Raw genomic sequence first — 22,957 nt, 5'->3', positions numbered from 1 at the left:
CCTCCACGATGCATTCATTTCGATACCAGAAGCCCTGAATTCCTGTCCCAGCTCCTCTCCCAGATGATGACTGTCCGTGTCTTACTCCTCTGGGCAGATCTGTCCTGAGTCGCTAAGTAACCCTAAACAAAGGGCTTGGTGTCGCAGGTCCTGAATGTCCTCCTATGTGCTGTGGGAATACTATGTCATAGGCAAAGGTCAGGTGACAATGTATATGAAAGTACCTCACACGGTCATAGAAATCCTTGTGATGTGTTTGTGTGATATCCTTGTTACTCCTGAGACCTTAGAGAAAACAAAACAATCTCATGTTAAGTGAACTTCCTTTTGGAACAAGAAGGGATGAGCAGGTGTTTGCCTTCTCCTCCCAGCCACCTCCCTGACTTTTTTAGGGGGAACTGCTTTTTCCTGCTTCGGTGGAAAATGGTGTCTTTTTTTCTCCCTTGCCCGTTCGATGGTCCACCTTCTTTTTCCTCTAGTGCACCTTCCCTATTTGCATCCGTAGACTCTCTGGAAAAATGAAACTGATCCTCCTCAGCCCTGGCCCCGAGAGCACTTCCCAGAGAGACCGCCCGTCCCTGTGAGCTGGTCCGCCGTGGGGCTCAGCCCTAAGGACAGCAGTGTCCCCGCAGCACCACTGAAGGGGACAGGAGCGCCAGGTGGGGTGAGCAGAGAGGAGAGACCGGGCCGGTGTGGGGTGGGAGTCACAGGACAGCGCCGCTCAACACTTGATGGTGTCTTTTTGGTCCAGTTCAACCCCTTATCCTACACCTTACATGGTACTCATCATATAACAGGTAGTTAAAAATATTCATCAAATCAATGGAAAGAGGATGAAATAAGAAGGTGGGCGTCCCGATCCCAACGCACACAGCCTTTCTGCTGGTGATGAAAAAGTCCCAGACAACCAGAGGCATCGTGGATTTCACATGTATACCTTTTGTCTTTTATGTTTTAGGTCCTCCTGGCCCCAGGGGTCCAAAAGGTGACAGAGGACAGCAGGGACCCCCAGGTCCCACTGGCAACAAGGGACAGAAAGGAGAGAAGGGGGAACCTGGCCCGCCCGGCCCGGCGGGTGAGAGGGGCCCGATCGGGCCGGCCGGCCCCCCTGGAGAGCGCGGCGGCAAAGGCTCCAAAGGCCTGCAGGGCCCCAAAGGCTCCCGTGGGTCCCCTGGGAAGCCTGGTCCTCAGGGCCCCAGTGGGGACCCAGGCCCCCCTGGCCCACCAGGCAAGGATGGACTCCCGGGCCCCCAGGGCCCCCCCGGCTTCCAGGGACTGCAGGGCACCGTGGGGGAGCCCGGGGTGCCTGGGCCACGGGGGCTGCCGGGCTTGCCTGGGGTGCCAGGCATGCCAGGTCCAAAGGGCCCCCCCGGTCCCCCAGGCCCATCAGGGGCAGCGGCGCCCCTGGCTCTGCAGAGCGAGCCGACCGCAGCACCAGAGGCCAACGGTGAGTCTGAGGCCCTCACCCCAGGGGACAGGCGGCCCCCCACCCCGTGTGCCCCCCACACCCCGTTTTATTGGCATCAAAGGCATCATACAGGGTGGCCTCGGCCCCCGCTGCTCCCACGGCCCCGCGCCAGGCGACAGGGCTCAGGCACATGTGTTTCTCTCTAAACATCATCAGGCCCTCCAGCACTTGTTTATAATTAGCTGAGTCGGGTCCTCGGGGACAAACTGGTCCCAAATGTTTCCTTCGGGAAAGTCCAAAGCTGGCCACCCCAGACCCGTCCCTGTCCTCATTTTCTGCCCTTCACCTGGGGCAGAAATGACGACCCTCGGTTAACATGCAGATGGAACTTCCTGTTCCTGAAGCCAGATCACATTTCTTTTTGAGAAGGTGTTATGGTGTCTTCTCATCCTTTGATAGTGAAACCTTTGGCCAAACCCCGAGTGTTGGGTTTGCAACAAGCCTACGTTTCTCTCCTTTGACCCACACCCAAGTCCACTTGGCTTCCTTCAGTCCAGCTTAGTCATGTTTGTTCTGTGAGCCCAGTTCTGGTTCTGGGCTCTCCCAGCCCCTTGTTTACAGGTTCCACGTGATTCCAGACTGATGTTGAACATCTGTGCCTGTGCTTTTGGTTGCTGTGTCTGTTATTTCAGTCATTGTAAAGACTAATCCAGACGCAGAGGAACAAAGGCCCAGGGTAGATATTTTCCAGATGATGTAGTTTTAACTACTGTGTGTTCTGCAGGCCACTTCCCCGGACTAGTCTTTGCCCCCAGCATGTCTGCGAACATCAGTCACGGGCTTGGCACACAGGTGCTGGGAAGCAGGGCCATAGCTGTGCCTCTTGAACACAGCTGAGGACAGGCATAGTGCTTTCGGGGTGTGCGTGTGTGTGTGTTAATCAGTATTTTTAAACTTTGCATTCCAAGGCTGCCCGCCTTACTGGAAGAACTTCACAGACAAATGCTACTATTTTTCGGTTGAGAAAGAAATTTTTGAGGACGCAAAACTTTCCTGTGAAGACAAGTCTTCACATCTCGTTTTCATAAACACGAAAGAGGAACAGGTATGTCTGCAGCATACTTGCAGTTGGGGAAAACTGTAATTTAAGGATTGTGACATCTGGAAAGTACATGCTTACTGAGGATTCAAAGATAACAAGAATTCACAGTCACATAAACACAGAAGGCTGCATTATGGAGATTTGGGCTTTATCCAGTGACAAGAAGCATTCATGACATGGCAATTGCATCCTTATGTTTCCATCTGGAAGGTCTTGCTTTATCAAGCCTGGAGGTGTGTGGCTTTTCCTGGTGGCCGTTAAAAGAGCCGTGAGCCTGCAGGCCAGCACCAGGCACCTGTGGAGAGGGAGGCAGAGAGCCCTGAGCACCGTAGGGGTGGGGTAGGATGCAAGGGGCCAGACCTGTGGCCTCAGCAGAGTCAGGAAAAGCAGAGGAGAGCTCACATGTGATGACAACAGTAACCACTCACTTGGCCCCTACTGTGGGTCACGCACTGCATGAGGCATTTTCTCCTATAAACATCATGACATCCCTAGAGCCTAGGGGTAATCTTATCCCCATCTACAGATATGAAAACTGAGGCCCTGCAAAGTTTAAAGGATTAATTCACGAGACAAGTAAATGCAGAGCTGAGATGGAAACTGAGGCCCATCTAGCAACGTTACCAATGCTTTCTTTAGTGTCACACTGTCCCAGTGGCCTCCTTCCTTTTCCTTAAGTGTCTCCAGCAGATACGACTCTGAAGACAACCACTCTGCGGTAACTGACTGGGAATGAGCATCTATAAGACAGTGGTCAGGCGCCTGGGCTTCAGAACTTACAGGCCTGGGCCTAATCCCAGCTCAGCCACTCGTCTTTCTTAGGTTGATGGTTGTAACAGCTCAAAGACACGTTGCATGTGACACACTGGATTTGGAATCCAACCCAGAGGAAGAGCTCAACAGTGCTGTGGCTCTTACTGTTACGAGAACGTGGGAGGGAGGGGTGGTGGAAGCGGGTGGAGCCTGGTGGGCTTCATCAAGTAGTTTGGATACTTTTGGGGAGAAAGAGCATCACTTAAATATTGCTTATAAACCTATAAGAGGAAAAAACATCAAAGCCCTCAAAACAGTGCTAAACAAGTGCAATAAGAAGAGGACAGCAAAAGCAGTGCACAAGTTCTGACAAACATCCTATTTTTTTTTGAAGACAGCTTTCTCATATTCAGATCTCATATTATGCTTCTCTGTTAAAGTTTGACAAGCATCCTCTTATAAAATGTCCTTTTTTTTCTAAACATTGAGGGGAAAGTCCCACAAACATCTGTTCAAGAAATAGTAATGCACCATCTCTGATTTATTTTTCAGCAATGGATCAAAAAGCAGATGGTAGGGAGAGAGAACTACTGGATTGGCCTCACGGACTCGGAGCAGGAAAATGAGTGGAAGTGGCTGGATGGGACGTTTCCAGAGTATAAGTGAGTCTCAGAAACTTCCAGATTGCTGGTCAAATTCTCGTTGGTCTATGTTTTCACCTCTTGCCAGACTGACTCCCTACAGTTTCCTCCTGAAAGATCTTGTGTCCTACATGTTCCTCAAACCTAGGCTCCTGGTACCAGCTGCTTATTTATTTCCATGTAGGGAATCAATAATTCTGTAAAACTAGGTGTTTTCTTTTTTCTTTTCATGGAGTGAATTTTTTTTCATTTCTACAAAAAACAAAAACAAAACAAAACAGAGACTCATAAAGTCACCCAGAATGGTACTCGTGGTCAAGCATGCTATTATTTATTTAGTTATTTAGTTATTTATTTATTGGCTGTGTTGGGTCTTCGTTGCTGCATACAGGCTTTCTCCAGTTGCAGTGAGCGGGGGCTACTCTTCATTGCAGTGCTCGGGCTTCTCATTGCAGTGGCTTCTCTATTGCAGAGCACGGGCTCTAGGCACGTGGGCTTCAGTACTTGTGGCATGCAGTCTCAGTAGTTGTGGCTCACTGGCTTAGTTGCTCTGCATCATGTGGGATCTTCCCAGACCAGGAATTGAACCTGTGTCCCCTGCATTGGCAGGTGGATTCTTTTTTTTTTTTTTTTTTTGCGGGGGGTGGGTGGTTAAGCTGATTTTATTTATTTATTTATTTTAGAACTTTTATTGAGATACAGTTAACATACAATAAACTGCATATATTTAGAGTGTACAGTTTGGTAAGCAGGTGGGTTCTTAACCACTGTGCCACCAGGGAAGTCCAAGCATGCTCTTTAAATGCTGCCTGAAGGCCAAGGAAGCCCTGACTCCACCAGCATGGTCTGAGCTTAGCAGCCGTGTTTCTGATGAGAGCCGGGCACTCCCTTCAGGGTGACACCGCTGGTGCCCTGACCCGCACTGGGCTTCTGGCCAGAGTGTGGGGAATGAACTACAAGTTGATGACTCTCCTACACAGAAAGTTCAAGTGCACCACGAACAAAGGCATTTCAGAGATGACCATCTCCTACAGCAGGGGTCCCCAACCCCCGGGCCATGAACTGGTACCGGTCCACAGCCTGTTAGGAACCGGGCCGCACAGCAGGAGGTGAGTGGCAGGTGAGCGAGCAAAGCTTCATCTGCCACTCCCCATCGCTCGCATTACCGCCTGAACCATCCCCCGCCCTCACCGTTGGTGGAAAAATTGTCTTCCACACAACCGGTCCCTGGTGCCAAAAAGGTTGGGGACCACTGGTCTATAGGCTTGAAGAGTTCCTGTAAGTCTGATGTGACCTGAGTTCTATAAAGGTGGCAACAGAGAAGGGAAGTACTTCACAGAACCTTCTCGGACCTCCTAGGGGCACAGATGTCTCCATGAGCCTCATGTGACCCCCGGTGTCCACTCCTGCCCTAATCCTACCCCAGGGGTGAAGAGGACTAAATTGTGCCCATTTCAGTTTCACCTCTTCATCCTACCCCTGCTTTGTCTTTAATGGATGTGAAAATATGAAAATATACAACACACACTGTACCAAGTGGAGCAGAATTTATAAAACCCCACTTGTGAATACCTTTCCTTTGCTGGAGACGAGAAGGTATGCCCTGCAGAGGCTCAAGCAGGCGCATGGGCATCAGCTTCAGGACTGTGTCCCACGCGTGGAGGAGCCACCGCATCCTTGGCACCGGGAGAGAAGAAAGCAAAGGTGTTTCAGGTCTAAGACAGCGTCACGGACATCGAGGCTGGAGCAGCAGTGGTCGAGAATGGGGAACAGGGGTTAGTGGGGGTGGAGGGGCCCGGTAGAGTTTCTGTGTGTGTGTGTGCCTGTATGTGGGTGGACAGACAGGCTTCTTTATACTTTTAAATCCTCCGCGTGAAAAGCATGATTAGAGGATACAGGTGGAAACCAGAATAAGGCCGTGTCTTTTAAAAGGGCAACCAAACCGCGAGGTGGAACATTTGAAGATTTTAGGTCTGCTCTGAAAGTGAGCCCCAGACTGCCCCGCAGGGCAAATGGCTATCTGCCTCCTGACGCCACAGACATCCTGTCTGCTCCCCGCACACCTGTCCTTGAGGAGAGGAAGCCACACCACACCCTGGCCCTCAGGAGTCTGGCCAACAGCCCAAGGAGGACATCCAGTGCAGCAGAGATACACTTTAGGAGAGTCAAAGCAGTTGTGAGAGTTGTTATCTAAAATCGGAGCAGTGGAAGTGGGGGCGGAAGGCAGCGACTGCTAAGGGAAAGAGACGTCTGTGACTTTGACCGTCAAGAGTGCCGGGATCTTTTTTTAAGGGAGTCAGCGGGGAGCTAAAAGGAAGAAGAAGGAAAAAAAAACGGTCTGGGTTAGACTCACTAAGAAATTCATTCCGAAGCCATCCTCTGAGCAAAACCTGGATTGGCCCATATGGAGTGGACTGAGTGGGAACAGTACTGCCTAGGCCAGCTCTCCCAAGGTGGAACTTTTCGCCTGTTCCCCAGGCTCCAGCAGGAATTATGTGATTTGGGAGGAGAGCCCCAGCATTGATACCTGGGACCTGAGAAGGATCACATCACCAGATACCTTTCCGGGAGCTCTGTTCCCAGCCATAGCCCAGACTGTGCTTCTCGTTTTCCACCCAAAGGAACACATAGACATGTAAAAATCCCCGGGATCAAATTTTAAAAGCAAGAATAAATTAGGTAGACATATTATGAGGTCTCAATGGCTGAAGGCTAATTTAACTTGACGTATAATAATAAACACGGCACAAACTAGAAAAAGAGCCAGTGCAACGAGAGAAGAGAGTACCTGCCCTGGAGTCCATAAGGTCTGGGTTCCAAGCCCTGACCCAGCACGCAACAGCTCGTGACCCTGTAAGAGTTACTCAACCATTGCAAAATCTCCACGCCCTCATCTAGAAATGAAGATTACAGAAGGACTGACGTCGGTATTATGAAAATTAAATGAGATAATATATAGCAAGCATTGAGGACAGTAGGTGCATGGGAAGTGTTCAAGAAATGCCATCTGCTAATATTGGTATTATTACTCCTACTGTCATCCCCGTTATCATTTCCATACTAGTCAGTAATTGCAGGATAGCACTACCCAGCAGTTATGGATTATACCGGCTCCTGATGAAGATGCCACACACACTCACAACAGGTTTGTGAAGAAGGCAAGAAGAATGTTTCCTGCTGTGGCCTGGGGATGGGGCTCTAGGCTCTCGGGGTCTCCCCACACGATACAGCTCCCCAAGTACCTCTCCATCTACTCAGGCTCACCAGTACCCTCTTCCTCTTTGCTCCTGTGGCCTCCACGCATGGTTCATCCACTTCCCTTTCCCCTGCCATCCACAGTGGTTTCTGGACCTGGCAACTCCCCATATCTTGTCCAGGCTACAGAAGAAGTCAGTCTCCCCACTTTGCTCTTACCCTTTCTCCCCAACACACACACACACACACACACACCTTGTGAAATTATTTCAGGCTGTTGTGGGGACTATTAAAGAGGAAACAGACAAGGGATAAATGGCTCTCTCCTGCCTCTTGCCCCCACTCCATTTTTATACTGAGAACTGGTTGAGAAAGACGGTGCTGGAATAAACAGACAAAAAGCAACGGTGACATGGATTGGATGCCAGAAGCTTAGGGCACTCGTGGACTTGAACGAAGGTTTATTTCCCGTGAAACATACGACCTGACTCACCAAATCTTAGGAGAGTTAGGGAAAAGGATGGCATGAGAAGCAACCTGTGATGTCTCAGGATGGTGCCCAGGACAGGTTTCCAAATGCTTCGAGTCCATACACCAATATAGTTCCAAGGGAAAGGCTGGAGGGCTGATCCATGTTGCCAAGATTTTATTTGCCAACTAAAGACATGGGTTTCAAAAATCACCTATCAACGGGGTTAACACTCCACACTTCCAATGCAGGGGCTTTGGTTCCATCCCTGGTCAGGGAACTAGGATCCCACATGATGCACAGTGCAGCCAAAAAAGAAAAAGAAAAAAAAAATCACCTATCAACAAATCTCAATATGAAAACAACAAGAATAAAACCAAGAAAAGACAGCTGGCCATCACCCATATACACAGAGTTGTCCTCATTTTTTCTTTGCACCACAGACTTGTGAGAACTTCATTCTTGGCCAGCACCAGTCCCCTGACTGGACACTGGGATCCACGGGCCCACAGTCCCATGATAACATTCAGTGAATTATCCTGGAGTATCCACCATGACTCAGACTCTGTGCTGGTCTGGAGGATCTTTTCTAGAGTTTTGGGCACAATATAAATGACAGATGCTATCCTTCTACTCATGTAAAAACAGTCTGATTTCCAGGATCCTGTCACAATCAAGAAGACAGACATCCTGACCCTAAATGTGGATACAATGAAGAGCGGGGCTTCAAAGGAGGTTTCAGTGCTCTCCTCTCAGTAATTAATAGAACAAGTGTTGAATAGATAGAAAAACCAAGAGGCATATAGCCGACACTATCAACTAACTTGACTTCATTGATATTTATGGGACTTTTCACCCAACAACTGCAAATATGCATTCTTTTCAAGTGCATATGGTATGTTCACCAAGATCAACTATGTGCTGGGTCATCAAACAAGTCTCCATAAATTTAAAAGCACCGAAATTATATAGTGTATGTCCTCTCACCAAAACAAAATTAAATTAAAAATCAATAACAAAAGTCGCCAAATATTTGGAAATTAAAGACACACTTCTAAATAACCCATGGGTCAAAGGAGAAATCACAAAGGAAATCTGCAAATGTTTCAAAGAAAATGAAACCATAACATATTAAAATCTGTGAGATGCAGCTAAAACAGTAGATAGAGGGTAGCTTTAAACAGTAGATAGCTTTAAAATGCTTATGTTAGAAGTATATTTTAAAGTTGAAAATTAATGACCTAAGCTTCTACTTTATGAGGGTAGAAGAAGAAATGCAAATTCATTCCAACAAGCAAAAGGAAGGAAATAACAATGACTGGAAAGCAATGAAACAGAAAACAGACAAATCAGGGAGAAGACCAGTGAAACCAGGAGCATGTCAAAGCTGGTCTTTCTACTCTTGACGGAATAAATGCTGGTGTGTCATCTGGCAGAGGTCATCACTGTCAATGGAGACTGCCTGGTAGGCGTGGGGCAGTCAAACACACATGGGATGGAGACTCTGCCCACTTACTCAGAGCAGAACTGTAAGGGAGCCTTTGAAGGCCTTTCCTGCCCACCTGCTTGCAGTTGCCCACCTTAGATCACCAGAGATGTGCTGTGCTTCCTGTGAGTCTCCCAAAACACACTTGAAGCTCCTCTCTTCCTCTTGTCCACTTCTTGGTCCCCTGCACAGGATATCATTTAGTGGAAGCATACTGTCCAGTTACGAAAAACAGCTTTCATCTCTACATCACAAAGATAAAATATGGGTTGCCCTTCTGTCCACACAGACTGCTACATGTAATATTACATTTTTAGAATATAGAACCGTGGAATGGTGGGGATCAGAAGGGAAGCTTTGGAATCATCTAATTCAATAATCACTCTGGCCATGCTTCATTTTTCTATCAGAGTGACACTGGCTTTGGGCACTAGAGAGAAATCTTCCACTGTTCAGATCCCTATAGTGGGAGAAAAATCTACAGCAAAGAAACACTTCTCATTACTAAGATTTTCCTGTTTTGAAGCCAGGCTCTTACCAGCAGAAGTTTCTTGGCGACGAAGGCTCAGTCAATCTTGTGGTTGATGAGAAAGTACTAAGTTGTGAGGTTGGAAGAGGCTGTTCCCAAGACTGAGAGTTTGTGCTCTGCCTCCATTAGGATAAACTCAGAATCCCAGGTGGTGCTTCACACCCACTAGCTGAGGTGCTTGCATGATTCCAGCTCCCTGGAAGAGTAAGTCCAGATGCTTCCATAGTCCCTGGTGTACTCAGAATACGCTGTCCAAGTACATATGCATGTTGCTACCCAACCACTTCTGTGATATGTGTTATGAGATTCAAGGATTTTGGCACCCAGACTTCAGCCATTCTTCTTTCTAGAATCTACCTATGAATGAGGTTTAGGCACTTTTTAAGCTGAAATTCTTCTCCAAAATATATACATTCTGTTTATCTGACATGTTCTACTCTGTTACAAGCATGCAGACTAGGGGGATTTGCCACAAATCACTCCATGTGATTTTGGCTTTTACAAAGAGGTGCTTTGAGACTCAGTGTACAAGACAAATTGCTCCTGCAGCCTGGCTTCAAGCTACTCCACCTGTCCATGCTGGTCCCACCTGAGTCACTCCACTCACAGCTGCCTTCTACCTTTAGTCCCAAAAGATTATTTTAAGTACCACAAGTGAAGAATTCCAATGACCTGGGAAAAAAACGAATGGAGAATGGTGGTAAAGACAATCTCCTTTCTTATCAATCATTTCTCTTTTTGTCTCATCTGTAAATCCCTTTTATCTACTCAAAAGGGCAAGGAAATGCAAGGGGAAAATATTAAACAGGTCTTCTATCAGAATTCCTATTTATGCAATTTCCCAATTAACTGGGAGATAAAGAATATTAAATGTCCCATCATTATGCATCCAGAATCACGATCTCAAGTTTGGCAAACAAAATTGGAATGGAACCCCCTCGTATAACCGCAGAAATGAACAAAGTGTACACCAACAACATCAAACTGCCCAGGCATTGTTGACATTTCCAGGAGGTTCCTACATGGTGGAGAGAAACACACAAAAAGAGCTTACATGAAAGTTTCCTTCCAACTTCATCTCTCTCTGGCATCACTGTGACAGTCTGAGATTTTTAACTCATTTCTTTCTTGCCTGTGTTGTAAGTTCTTTGAGGGCTGGTACTCTATTCTCCACAAGTGCTGTGTTGCCATCAGCCAGCACTATCCCTGGCACATAGAAGGTGCTCTGTGAGTATCTGTTGAATGAATGAGTGAATGAATGACTACTTCTGATTCTTCCACCTGAATATCGTCCCACATTTACTCTCGTCAGTTGATGATTTCATCTAAATTATCTCTTCATCACTATATTTATTTGAGATCACTTCATTTAAAAAAAAAAATCCCAAAATATACAGTTGGTATGGAGAAGTCAATTCTACCTTGTTTCCCCACCCTTTAAGTGTAAGTTTCAACTCTTCTTTCCCACCACCCTGATTTTTGCTGGTCTTGTTGTCAAAAGAAGTAGGGCAATATGGGCTCTCTCCTCAGGTGACCTGGTAAGAGTCTGGCCTTAAAACAGGAAATTCGTAGTAGTGAGAAGCATTTCTCTGCTGTAGAACTTTCTCCTGCTATTGGGGTCTCTGTACAGTGGAAGATTTCTGTCTAGTAGCCAAAGCCACTGCCACTCTGATAGAAACATGAAACATGGACCAGATTGAGTTGTTATTGAATGAGTTGATGCTGGTTGGGTAATGAGTCATCATTTATGGGAAGTACCTCCTGCTGCAGATGTTTTTGCGGACCCTCCACATGAGGCAAGCTTGTCCTCTTGGGAGATAATCACAAGCTTCTGTGCAAGGACCTGGTTCTTAGAGAAAACATAGCCTTTCAAGTTTTGAGTCTTGGAAGCGCATCTAATTTATTGCTTAGAAATAGAGTAAGGAACAGTGAACGATGGCAAAGGGGTACTTTGAGCAGCCGCATGCAAGTTAACAAGCCGCAAGTGAGCTCATCCTAAAGAAAACTTGTTTTTAAGAATCTTGCTCCCAAAAAAGGCAGTGAAGTGTATGAGTCATTTTCAGTAAGATTAAATTACTATTTCTTTCTAAAGCAATTAACTATCCACAACTTAGCCAGAAAACCATAACCAAGTGTTTATAATTGTAGGTTCTTATAACTGTATATCAAGGGTCTCTCACTTTCTCTGCCTGACTTTGACTTGTTAGAGACAAGATATCAGGATGTACAAGGATCCCTCTGGGTTCTCACAAGAGTGTGAGTGTGTGTGTGTGTGGTCCTCAGAATGCATATATATTCACACACAGATAGACACACAGATGCCCAGAAGTCAGCATTCCAATACACATTAGAAAGTTGTCCTGCATCTAACTGTGTTGGAGACAGATTTACACCCTTAGCAATGTGATGAAGCAGCTCTGTGAGTTGACTGCACTGTGGCAATGATAACAAGCCTGCAGGGAGATGCTGCACCACACACTGCTCTGCAAAACAGCTGCTTCTTATTCGGAATCACAGCTTTTAAACAGTGCATTTTCATTCCAGGACAAATGACAGGCCTCGGTTTTGTTTTTTACAATTCTCTGCTGCTCATGGGTAAATAAAACTTCTGCATGACTGTGCAAATAACACTTGATTTCTGTTTTCTTAAAAGAAATTGGAAACCTGGACAGCCAGATAACTGGGGTCATGGCCATGGGCCCGGAGAAGACTGCGCTGGGCTGATTAATGCCGGGCAGTGGAACGACTTCCAGTGTGAAGACATCAATAACTTCATTTGTGAAAAAGACAGGGAGACAGGTAAGTGGCGGAGGGGATTTGAGAGAGAGCCGCAGAGCTTAGACCTTATTAAAGGGCAAGAGGTGATGAGTATAAAGGCTCTGAATGCAGGCTCTGCAATCAGGTTCTAGTCCTGGTTGTGCCGCTGACTAGCTGGGCAAGCTATTAACCTCAGGGAAATAATAATAGTATCTTCTTAACACGGTTGTTGTGAGGACTTAAATAAGTTAATAAATGTGCCCAACATAGAAGTAGTACTCAATAAATAGTAGACTAGCAGGCCTAGGTCATTACCTTATAATATTGTAAGTCAATTGTTCTTTAACATATGGTACCAGTATTAAGTCTTTTTCATAGAGTTCCATGCATGTATAATTCAGGTGACCAAGCATTCAATTCCACATGTATTTATTGAGTATTTACTATGGGCCAGATGCTGTGCTAGATAATGTAGAGATAGAGCCTCCCCCAACCCTCTTATAAGCTCATAAGCCAAAGAGGCATTTGTAGATTCTTTTTTTCATTTCAAAAGGTACTTATGTAAAGCTTCATTAAATACATGACCCTCTTCAGGACATAGCATCTTAGTTTTCTTCATCAGAACTAGATTTAAAAGTTTGTGGTGGGGAAAGGAGGAAATGGGGGTGAATGGTAGTAGGTATGGGTTTCTTTTAGGGGTGATGAACATGCTGTAAAATATGATTAGATAGTTCTAAACTATACAAATTTGTGAATATTATATAATTCTATCTTATAAAGTCTTTATTTTGGAAGTTTGTGGGAGACCTCGAAGGGCAGGCAGTATCTTTATGCCTTCCCTTTGCTGCACTCCAGAGCACCAGTATCCCCCTAGGGGAGCTTTTACACATGTTTGATGCCCAGTTTTTTGCAGCCCTTGATCTCCTGGCTCTAGTGGGCAGTGAGCTTGCATTCCTGGGTCCCATGAGACTAAAACAAATCATTGTTGGCCAGCTGCTATCCCCAGGCACTGTGCAGACAGCAAACTGAACCATACCCCCAGTATTTCTGTGAAAGAGGCCTATTTGCTTGTCCTGGAGCTTCAGCCAGAGGAGTAGGCTTCTGGTTTGGCTCATCTAGGGACCTACTGAGGTGCCCTCCAGGGACAGTGGCTGGTGGATACCGTCTTTGCAACCTCCCTCTGCCTCACGACAGGGCACCAGTAGCTCCCAGGATGGAGCTTGCATGCTTGTCTGGCATCCTGATTTTTGCAACAACTATGCAGGAGATACCTCTAGGTCACCCAGTTCTGGTGGCCAGTGGGGCATACCTTTCAGTCCCACAAGATTGTATATATTTGCATACTTTAAAAGCCGCTGCCTGAAGGTCTAGCTTCCAATCAGCAAGGCTCTTGTTGCTGACTGAGATCCTCCCCTTGGGGCACTGACAGGTCTTGGCACACTTGAATGCTAGGAGCCACTAAAAATAAAACAGGCTGCTTGGACAATCACAATGGTTTGGGGAACAAGAAAGAGCTAGGGCAGGGTTGAAAGATAAGATTCATTCTTACAAGATGCCACTCCCTCAAGATTAGGAGAGATGGCCGTTTTATCTAGTTTGACAACACAGAGAGTCAAGCAAAATGAAGAAAGATACATATGTTTTCTGAATGAAAGAACAAAATAAAACCTTATAAAAGTACTTAATGAAATGGAGATAAGTGACATACCTGTTAAAGAGTTCAAAATAATAAAGATGCTCACACTGAATTCGGGAGAAGAATAGATGAACACAGAAATTCAATAAAGAGATAGAAAATATAAGAAAGTATCAAATAGAAGTCACAGAGCTGAAGAATACAAAAACTGAATTGGAAAATATATACTAGTGGGGTTCAATAGCAGACTAGATGAAGCAGAAGAAAGAGTCAGTGAACTCAAAAGCAGGGTAGTGGAACTCATGCAATTAAGAAGCAAGAAGGAAAAAGAATGAAGAAAAGTGAAGATAGTTTAAGGTACTTATGAGATAACATGAGGTGGTCCAACATTCACATTATAGGGGCCCAGAAGGAAAAGAGAGAGATAAAGGTGCAGAAACTTCTTGAAGAAATAACAGCTGAAAACTTCCCTAACCTGGAGAAGGAAACAGACATCCAAATCCAGGAAACCTAGAGTTCCAAATAGGAGAAACCCAAACAGACCCATACCAAGGCACATTATGATTAAAATGTCAAAAGTTAAAGACAAGGAGAAAATCTTAAAAGCAGCAGGAGAAAAATAACTTGTTACATACAAGGGAACCCCTACAGACTGTCACCTGATTTTTCAGCAGAAATTGGGCAAGCCAAAAGGGAGTGGCATGGTTTTATTCCAAGTGCTCAAAGAAAGAAACTTCCAATTAAGAATACTCTACCCAGCAAAGTTGTTCTTCCGAATTGAGAGAGAGTTTTTCACATAAGCAAAACCTAAAGGAGTTTATCACTACTAGACCAGCCTTACAAGAAATGTTAAAGAGACTTCTTTACACTGAAAAGAAAAGGTGCTAATTAGAAACAGGAAAGCATATGAAAGTACAAATCTTACTGGAAAAGGTAAATATATAGTAAAATCAGAATCTAATTTTGTAAAGGTAGTGGATTAACACTTATAAAGCTAGTATGAAGGTTAAGAAACAAAAGTAGTAAAAATAACTACAATAATTTGTTAGGGGATAAATAAGACTAAAAGACAAATTGTGACATCAGAAACATAAAATGGTATGGGGTAGAGAGTAAAAACAGAGTTTTAGAATGCATTCAAACTTAAGTTGTTGTTAAAATAGACTATTATAAATATAAATTGTTATATGTAAGCCTCATGATAACCATAAAGCAAAAACCTATAGTAGATATACAAAAGATAAATAGAAATGAACCTAAACATACGACTAGAGAAAATCATCAAATCACAAACGAAGAGAGCAAGAGAAGAAGGAACAGAGGAACTACAAAACAGCCAGAAAACAATGAACAAAATGGAAGTCATTACATATCTTTTAATAATTACTTTAAACGTAAATGGACTACATTCTCCAATCAAAAAACAAAGTGGCTGAATGGATAAATACACTGCCTTACAAGAGACTCACTTCAGATGAAGGATACACAAGGACTGAAAGAGAAGGGATGGAAAAAGATATTCCATGCAAATGGAAACCAAAAGAAAGATGGGGTAACTATATTTATATCAGACAGAACAGACTTTAAAACAAAGACTGAAATAAGAGACAAAGAAGGTCATTATGTAATGATAAAGGAGTCAATCCAACAAGAGTATATAGCATTTGTAAATATTTATGCACCCAACATAGGAGCACCTAAGTAAAAAAAAGAAAGAAAGAAAAAAATGCAAATATCAACAGGCCTAAAGGGAGAAATAGACAGCATTATAGTAATAGTACCCCACTTCCATCAATGGATAGATCATCCAGACAAAAAAATCAATAAGGAAACATTGGCCTTAAATAACACATTAAACCAGATAGACATAACAGATATATAAAGAAAATCCCATCCAAAAACAACAGAATACACATTTTTCTCAAGTGCATGTGGAACATTCTACAGAATATATCATGTTTGGCCACAAAGCAAGTCTCAATAAATTTAAGAAGATTGATTTCTAGTCTCATACCATTATGGTTGCAAAAGATGCTTGGTACAATTTCAATCACAAGAAGAAAACTGGAAAAATCACAAATATGAGGAGATTAAAAAACATGCTACTGAACAACCAGTGGATCAAGGAAGAAATCAAAAGAGATAAAAAATATGGTGAGACAAATGAAAATGCAACATACCAAAACTTATGGGATGTAGCAAAGCAGTTCTAGGAGGGAGATTCATAGCAATAAATCCTATATCAAGAAACAAAAAAGATCTCAAATAAACAACCTAACTTTACCCCTTAAAGAACTAGAAAAAGAAGAACAAATGAAGCCCAAAGTTAGTTGAAGGAAGGAAATAAAGATCAGAGTGGAAATAAATGAAATAGAGACTAAAAATACAATAGAAAAGATTAATTAAAGATAGAGCTGGTATTTGAAAGATAAAGTTGACAAACTTTTAGCTAAATTCACCAAGAAAAGATGATGGGCTTAAATACATAAAATCAGAAATGAGAGAGGAGACATTATAACTGGTATCACAGAAGTACAAAGATCACTATGAACAATTATATACCAACAAATTGGACAACCTACAAGAAATAAATTCCTAGAAACATACAATCTATGAAGAATTGAATCATGAAGAAATAAAATATCTGAACAGACCAATTACTAGTAAAGAGATTGAATAAGTAATCAAAAACCTCCCAATAAACAAAATTCCAGGACCAGATGTCTTCACTAGTGAATTCTACCAAACATTTAAAGAAGAATTAATACCAGTCCTTCTCAGATTCTTCCAAAAAATAGAAGAGGAGGAAATACTTCCAAACTCATTTTATAAGGCTAGCATTACCCTAATACCAAGCCAGACAAGAACACTACAAGAAAAGAAAATTACAGGCCAATATCCCTGATGAACTCTAGACATAAAAATCCTCAACAAAATATTAGCAAACTGAATTCAACAATACAGTAAAAGGATTATATACCATGATCAAGTGAGATTTATGCCAGGGATGTAAGGATGGTTTAACATCCACAAATCAATCAATGTGATTAACAGAATGAAAGAAAAAAATCATATGATCATTGCAATAGATGCAGAAAAAGCATTTGACAACATTCAATGCTCATTTATGATAAAAACTCTCAACAAAATGGATTCCCTGTAAAGGGAAACTCTCCATAGAGGAAATTTGACAAGCCTACAAGTAACATCATACTCAGTGATGAAAAACTGAAAGTTTTCCCTCTAAGATCAGAAATGAGACAAGCATGCTCACTCTTGCCACTCTTATTTGACACAGTATTGGAAATCCTAGCCAGAGCAATTAGACAAGAAAAAGAAATAAAAGGCCATCCAAATTAGAAAGGAAGAAGTAAAACTCTCACTATTTTCAGATAACATATTTTAATACAGAAAACCCTAATGACTCCACCAAAAAACTGTTAGAACTAATAAATTCAGTAAAGTTGCAGGATACAAAAATGAATATACAAAAATATGCTTCTAGGGGTGGGGAGGGTGGGGGGGACTCGAGGGGGGGGAGTCAAGGAAGGGAGGGAATACGGGGATATGTGTATAAAAACAGATGATTGAACCTGGTGTACCCCCAAAAAAATAATTTAAAAAAATAAATAAATAAAAAAGTAAAATAAAAAAATAAAAAACTTTATTTAAAAAAAAATGCTTCTATATAACAAACTATCAGAAAGAGAAATCAGGAAAACAATACTGTTTGCAACTGCATCAAAAAGGCACAACAATGTAAAACAATTATACTGCAATAAAGAGCTTAAAAATTATTAATTAATTTTAGAAAAGATAGAATACCTAGGAATAAATTTAACTAAGGAGGTAAAAGACCTATACACTAAAAACTATAAGACATTGATGAAAGATATTGAAGAAGACCCAAATAAATTGAAAGATATTCTGTGCTCATGGATTGGAAGAATATTGTTAAAATGTCCATACTACACCAAGCAATCTACAGATTCAGTGCAATCCCTACAAAAATTCCAATAGCATTTTTTCACAGAAATAGAACAAACAATCCTAGAATTTGTATGGAACCACAAAAGACCCCAAATAGCCAAAGTAATCTTGAGAAAGAAGAGCAAAGTTAGACACACTCCCTGATTTCAAACTATATTACAAAACTACAGTAATCAAAACAGTTTGGTAGTGGCATAAGACAGACACATAGACCAATGAAACAGAATACATAACCCAGAAATAAACCCATGCATATGTGGTCAATTAATTTATGACAAAGGAGCCAAGAATATACAGTGGTGGAAAGGACAGTCTCTTCAATAAATGCAAAAGAATGAAACTGGATCACTCTCATACCATACATGAAAATAAGCTCAAAATGGATGAAAGGCTAAAATGTAAGACCTGAAACCATAAAAGTCTTGGAAGAAAACATAGGCAATAATCACCTTGACAGTGATTTTGGCAATGATTTTTTGGATCTGACAACAAAAGCAAAAATAAACAAGTGTGACTACATCAAACTATAACGCTTCTGCAAAGCACAGCAAACCATCAACAAAATGAAAAGGCAGCATACTGAATGGGAAAAAGTATCTGCAAATCATAGACCTGATAAGATGCTAATATCTCCAACATATAAAAAACTCATACAACTCAATATCAAAAAAAATACACACACACACAATGGAATATTATTATCCAGCCATAAGAAAGAATGAAATATTGCCATTTGTGACAACATGGATTAACCTTGAGGGCATTATGCTAAGTGACATAAGTCAGACAGAGAAGAACACCATATGATTGTACTTATATAGAACCTTAAAAAAAAATGGAATTCATAGATACAGAAAACAGGTGGTTGCCAGAGACGGGGAGTGGGGGTGTGTACAAAATGGGTGAAGGGGCTCGAAAGGTATAAACTTCCAGTTATAAAGTAAATAAGGCATGGTAATGTAATATAATGTACATCTTTGTGCCTATATTTAATAATCCTGTTATATATTTGAAAGTTGCTAAAAGAGTAAATCTTAAAAATTCTCATCACAACAAAAAAATTGTAACTACACGTGGTAATGGATGTTAACTAGAGTTATTGTGGTGATCATTTTGCCACACATACACATTTGGAATTATGTACACTTTAATATGTTATATCAATTTTATCTCTATTTTTTTAAGATAAAGTTGGTGATAAACAAAAATATATTTTGCTCAAATTATTTTTGGTACTAACTGGGGCACAAATGATCTGTTTATCCATTCAGCAGTCATGTATTGAACACCATTAATATGTCAAGCACTGGTCCAAGTGCTAGGGGTCTCCAGACACATAAGGAACTCCCAGTCTGGTCAGTTTCAGGAAAAGAATGCAAATATCTAAACAAGAGACTACAGTAGAGGGTGACCCAGATTTGTCATTTGTTAGCCTTCTCTGGCCATTTGGGATTAGAGTTGGGACTAGGATTCCCCAGAATAGGCTCCTTCAAAATGAATTTTACCTTTTATTTAATCTGAATAAGAACTTCTAGGCACTTCTTTGAAAAAATAATTATTGGATGACGTATTTGGAATATTTTCTATAAAAACACATGCTCCTTTTTTTGACTTGTATGTTAACATTATTTCTTTAAGAATACTAACGCCTATCCTTTTTCCTCTCTTTTAGCATTATCACCTGCATTATAATGGACCATGATATAATAATAGGAGCAAATTTTTGGACAGTTCTCAAAGGCAAAAGATACTTCTTTCTGATTGCATCACCTTCTCACCAGACTGAAAAAAAGCACTGAAAACCAATTACTGAAAAAATTGACAGCCAGTGTTCTTTACTATCTGCCATTACTCAAGGACTTTGGAACAAAAGTATTCTCCCAGTATGATATATTGATTTTCAGTATGCAAATGGACTGAATCACATAGATTTTTCTCAGCCAGTAACCATGCAGTTATGCAAATCATATCTTCCAGAATATGGAATGCTCCAATCAGAAAAAGATTATCATTGGTTATTGAGCTTTAGGAAGAACTGAAAGCATATGCTGTGTAAACAGTACATTTCTAAAATCCCAAATGTAGGAAAAATATGCAGACATACAGATATATAGGTCAACTCTTAGTAACCATATGAAATATACTTAAAGAGCTTTTAAAACTTTGTATTTTTGTACAAAATATTTGCCTTTTTACAATTTTTTTCCTTTTTTTTTCTTTTTTTTTTTTTTTTGTCCTTTTACCAATATAGCACATGAAGCCAAAGAAAATAATGGTACTAATAAAAACTCATAGGGTTTCTTGTCAGATTTAATTCTACACAGTGGCAGAGAATTTTTTTCAGTTGTGGTTTAAAAAAATAATTAAATATATGTTTGTATATGTATATTTTTTAATGTATCATTTCCTCAGAGGAGTCAATCACTTGAAATGTCTAGAAATGTCCTCGCAGATTTTGCCAGTGTAGGTCAAGCCTGAGCATATACGTGGCTCAGTCAAACGGGCTATGCATCAAGCCCATCACCAGCCAACACTCTTGCTGTCTGTCTGCCAGGCTCAGAGGAAGTGGTCAACTCAGGATGTGCTTTTACTTCATTTTGGCGGAGTCGGGGGTGGTGGAGAGGCATCTGTTGGGAAGGGCAGAGCACCTGAATCTGGCTACCTAGAAGGTCCTGTGTTATGGCTGAGGTATGAATATACTTGGTGTCAGACCCATACCAGAGCTGACATTGAACGTCAGAAAAATATGGCATCACATCGGCCAAAGGCAGAGATGCTAGAAAGATGGGGACAGCTACATGCTACCTGGAAAGTTTTCTTAAGTCAGATTCAAAAAAAAAAAAAAAAAAAAAAACCCATAATTCCAAGGTACCTGCATGATGAAATGTAAGAATAAAATTTTGGCCACTATGTTGAACTCTCACAAAGAACCTTTTGTCTGAGCCCATCTTCCTTCTACTCCTTGACTTGCCAGTGAAAAGTCTAACATAAAATGTGCTGAAAATAGGCTTAGATGTAACTGATGCTCAAAGGTAAGACTTCCATCCAACAGATTCCCTCTCCTCCCCTCCCAAGGAGCTCCCCAGCAGTGCTGCTACCTATCCCACATACAATGGTAAAAGAATAAAGACAGAGTTTGACTTTCATACCTGCAGCCGTGTGGACTGTGTTGTCTTGCCCTGGTCACCATTCATGCTGTCTCTGCAGCCCAGGAATGGCCATTGCCTCAGCACCTTTATGACCTGCTGTCCTGTTCACGTGGTCTGGTCGGGTTTGCAGGACCCACTGTCGTCTGCGCCCCGTGACAAAAGACAGGCACTGGACTCTGGGACCTCTTCAGGCTCAAGACCTTCTATAGACTAAACTCTATGCTCTTTTTCATCCTCTTCTAGTTTCTTAGAGGTGTCAGTTAAGATTCATGTTCAGAAGCATCTTGAACTTAAACATCTGATGCCATCTTCAGAAGAGAACGGTGCTGACTCCCACAGCTGAGGGTGTTCTTCCAGCCCTAAAAACAACTTACCCAGGGCTTATCATTTGCCAGGCCTCAATCAGATGATCTCATGTCATCCTCCCAACAGCTCTAAGATGTAGGCCTTACTGCTCTCCCCATTTTATAGAGGGGGGCACTCAGGGAGGTGATGTCATTTCCTGGGTCACATCATCACCAAGGAGTGAGGCAGGATTCAGACTCAAGCTTTGAAAATGTTCCGTCTTTAGGAAGTAGGGTCCTTAATAACACAGGGTAAAATCAGATGAGTATCATACATTACCAGATGGCTCATGTATTCCTCTGTATATTTAGCTATTTATATACCAGATTTCTATTCACCTACTTACCACTGATGCCCTTCTGGGAGGAGAGTTTTGGTAAAATGTCATGAGGTCTTTAGGCACCTGAGTTTCTATGAGAAGATGGTAACTGTTTTTCTTTTTAAGTGACTCTTGAAAGAATGAGTGTACAACCAGAAAGAAAAAAACCCTTTCTTTTCCTCTTCTGTGATCAGTGTTCACCAACTCTTCCCACATCCTTCCAATTTTAGCAGTGTTGAAAGCAGACAAAATAGTAAGACCTGCTCCCATGTAAAAAACCAGATGTTTAAGGAAGTAGAAAGCCACATAAATCATATATCCCTTCATAAATCAGGTAACAATACTAAGCATGTATATTTTGCCTCAGATGACAACACTGATCTCTTCTTGAAAAAGTATGTTAACTCATTCACGGCTCAAAGAAGTCCAATAATAATAAAAAGTTTATATTTAGCACTTTCACATTATTTTTTCTAATCTTGGTGCAAAACCTTTCTCTCTGCTTTGGGAATGAGGACACTGAGGCTAATTTGAAGACTTGCCCATTGCTCACATCACTGTCATGCAAGTCTGATCAGGTTCCTCATTCTTACGTCCCTAAATCTAAGACCACCCTAACACTTACCCCCAGCTTAAAACCTTCTGAGTTGCCTGCAGGACATACACTCAGGGGCCCTTGTGACCAGGTTCCCAGCTGCACCTCCAGTCTCCCATCCAGCTGCAACCCTGCCCTCCCTCCCCATGTGCCACAGCAGCCTTGCAAACCACCTGCAATTTCCTCCATGCTCTTTCTTACCCCCATACTCTACCTGGATTTCCCTTCCCTACCTTTGTTACCTGGAAAGTACCTCCTTTAAGATTCAGCTCAAGCATCACTTCTAGCCTGAATCCTTTTGCAACAAATGCACCCTGAAGGAAGAGCTGATTCTTCCTTCCATGCCAAATGCTACACACAAGTGCTCCGGGTAATATGGAGAAAAACACACTCACTGCGTTAGACAATCTACAGATTAGCTGAGAGGCCTAAATATTACTGAATTAAGAAGAGAAAGGTGAATATGGCCAGTCAGCAATGAAATCTCAAGAGACCTGAAGAATGGGAGAAGCCAAGCAGGAGAAATGAAAGAATTCAAGTTTGTAACAGTTGGTTACCATACATCCCCTATATTGGATATTTG

The 22,957-nt window shown here is 42.2% G+C and overlaps 1 protein-coding gene across 1 annotated transcript in view; it reads left to right on the top strand.

Annotated features, from left to right (window-relative positions):
* The window catches only part of COLEC12 (collectin subfamily member 12), a 180,392-nt gene extending 159,280 nt beyond the window's left edge, over positions 1 to 21,112 (top strand). Inside the window, exons 6-10 of the mRNA XM_057700443.1 lie at positions 959 to 1,447; positions 2,377 to 2,513; positions 3,816 to 3,925; positions 12,237 to 12,382; positions 19,639 to 21,112. Of these exons, the coding sequence (XP_057556426.1) occupies positions 959 to 1,447; positions 2,377 to 2,513; positions 3,816 to 3,925; positions 12,237 to 12,382; positions 19,639 to 19,658 (902 nt within the window). The 3' untranslated portion in view covers positions 19,659 to 21,112. The remainder of the gene's footprint in view (positions 1 to 958; positions 1,448 to 2,376; positions 2,514 to 3,815; positions 3,926 to 12,236; positions 12,383 to 19,638) is intronic.
* The last annotated feature ends 1,845 nt before the right edge of the window (positions 21,113 to 22,957 follow it).

The sequence above is a fragment of the Hippopotamus amphibius genome, chromosome 11 (assembly GCF_030028045.1).
Source record: "Hippopotamus amphibius kiboko isolate mHipAmp2 chromosome 11, mHipAmp2.hap2, whole genome shotgun sequence".
In the NCBI taxonomy this organism is placed as follows: Eukaryota; Metazoa; Chordata; class Mammalia; order Artiodactyla; family Hippopotamidae; genus Hippopotamus; species Hippopotamus amphibius.
Note: the sequence above shows the minus strand (reverse complement) of the source record. Positions and strands in the feature narration are given on the sequence as shown.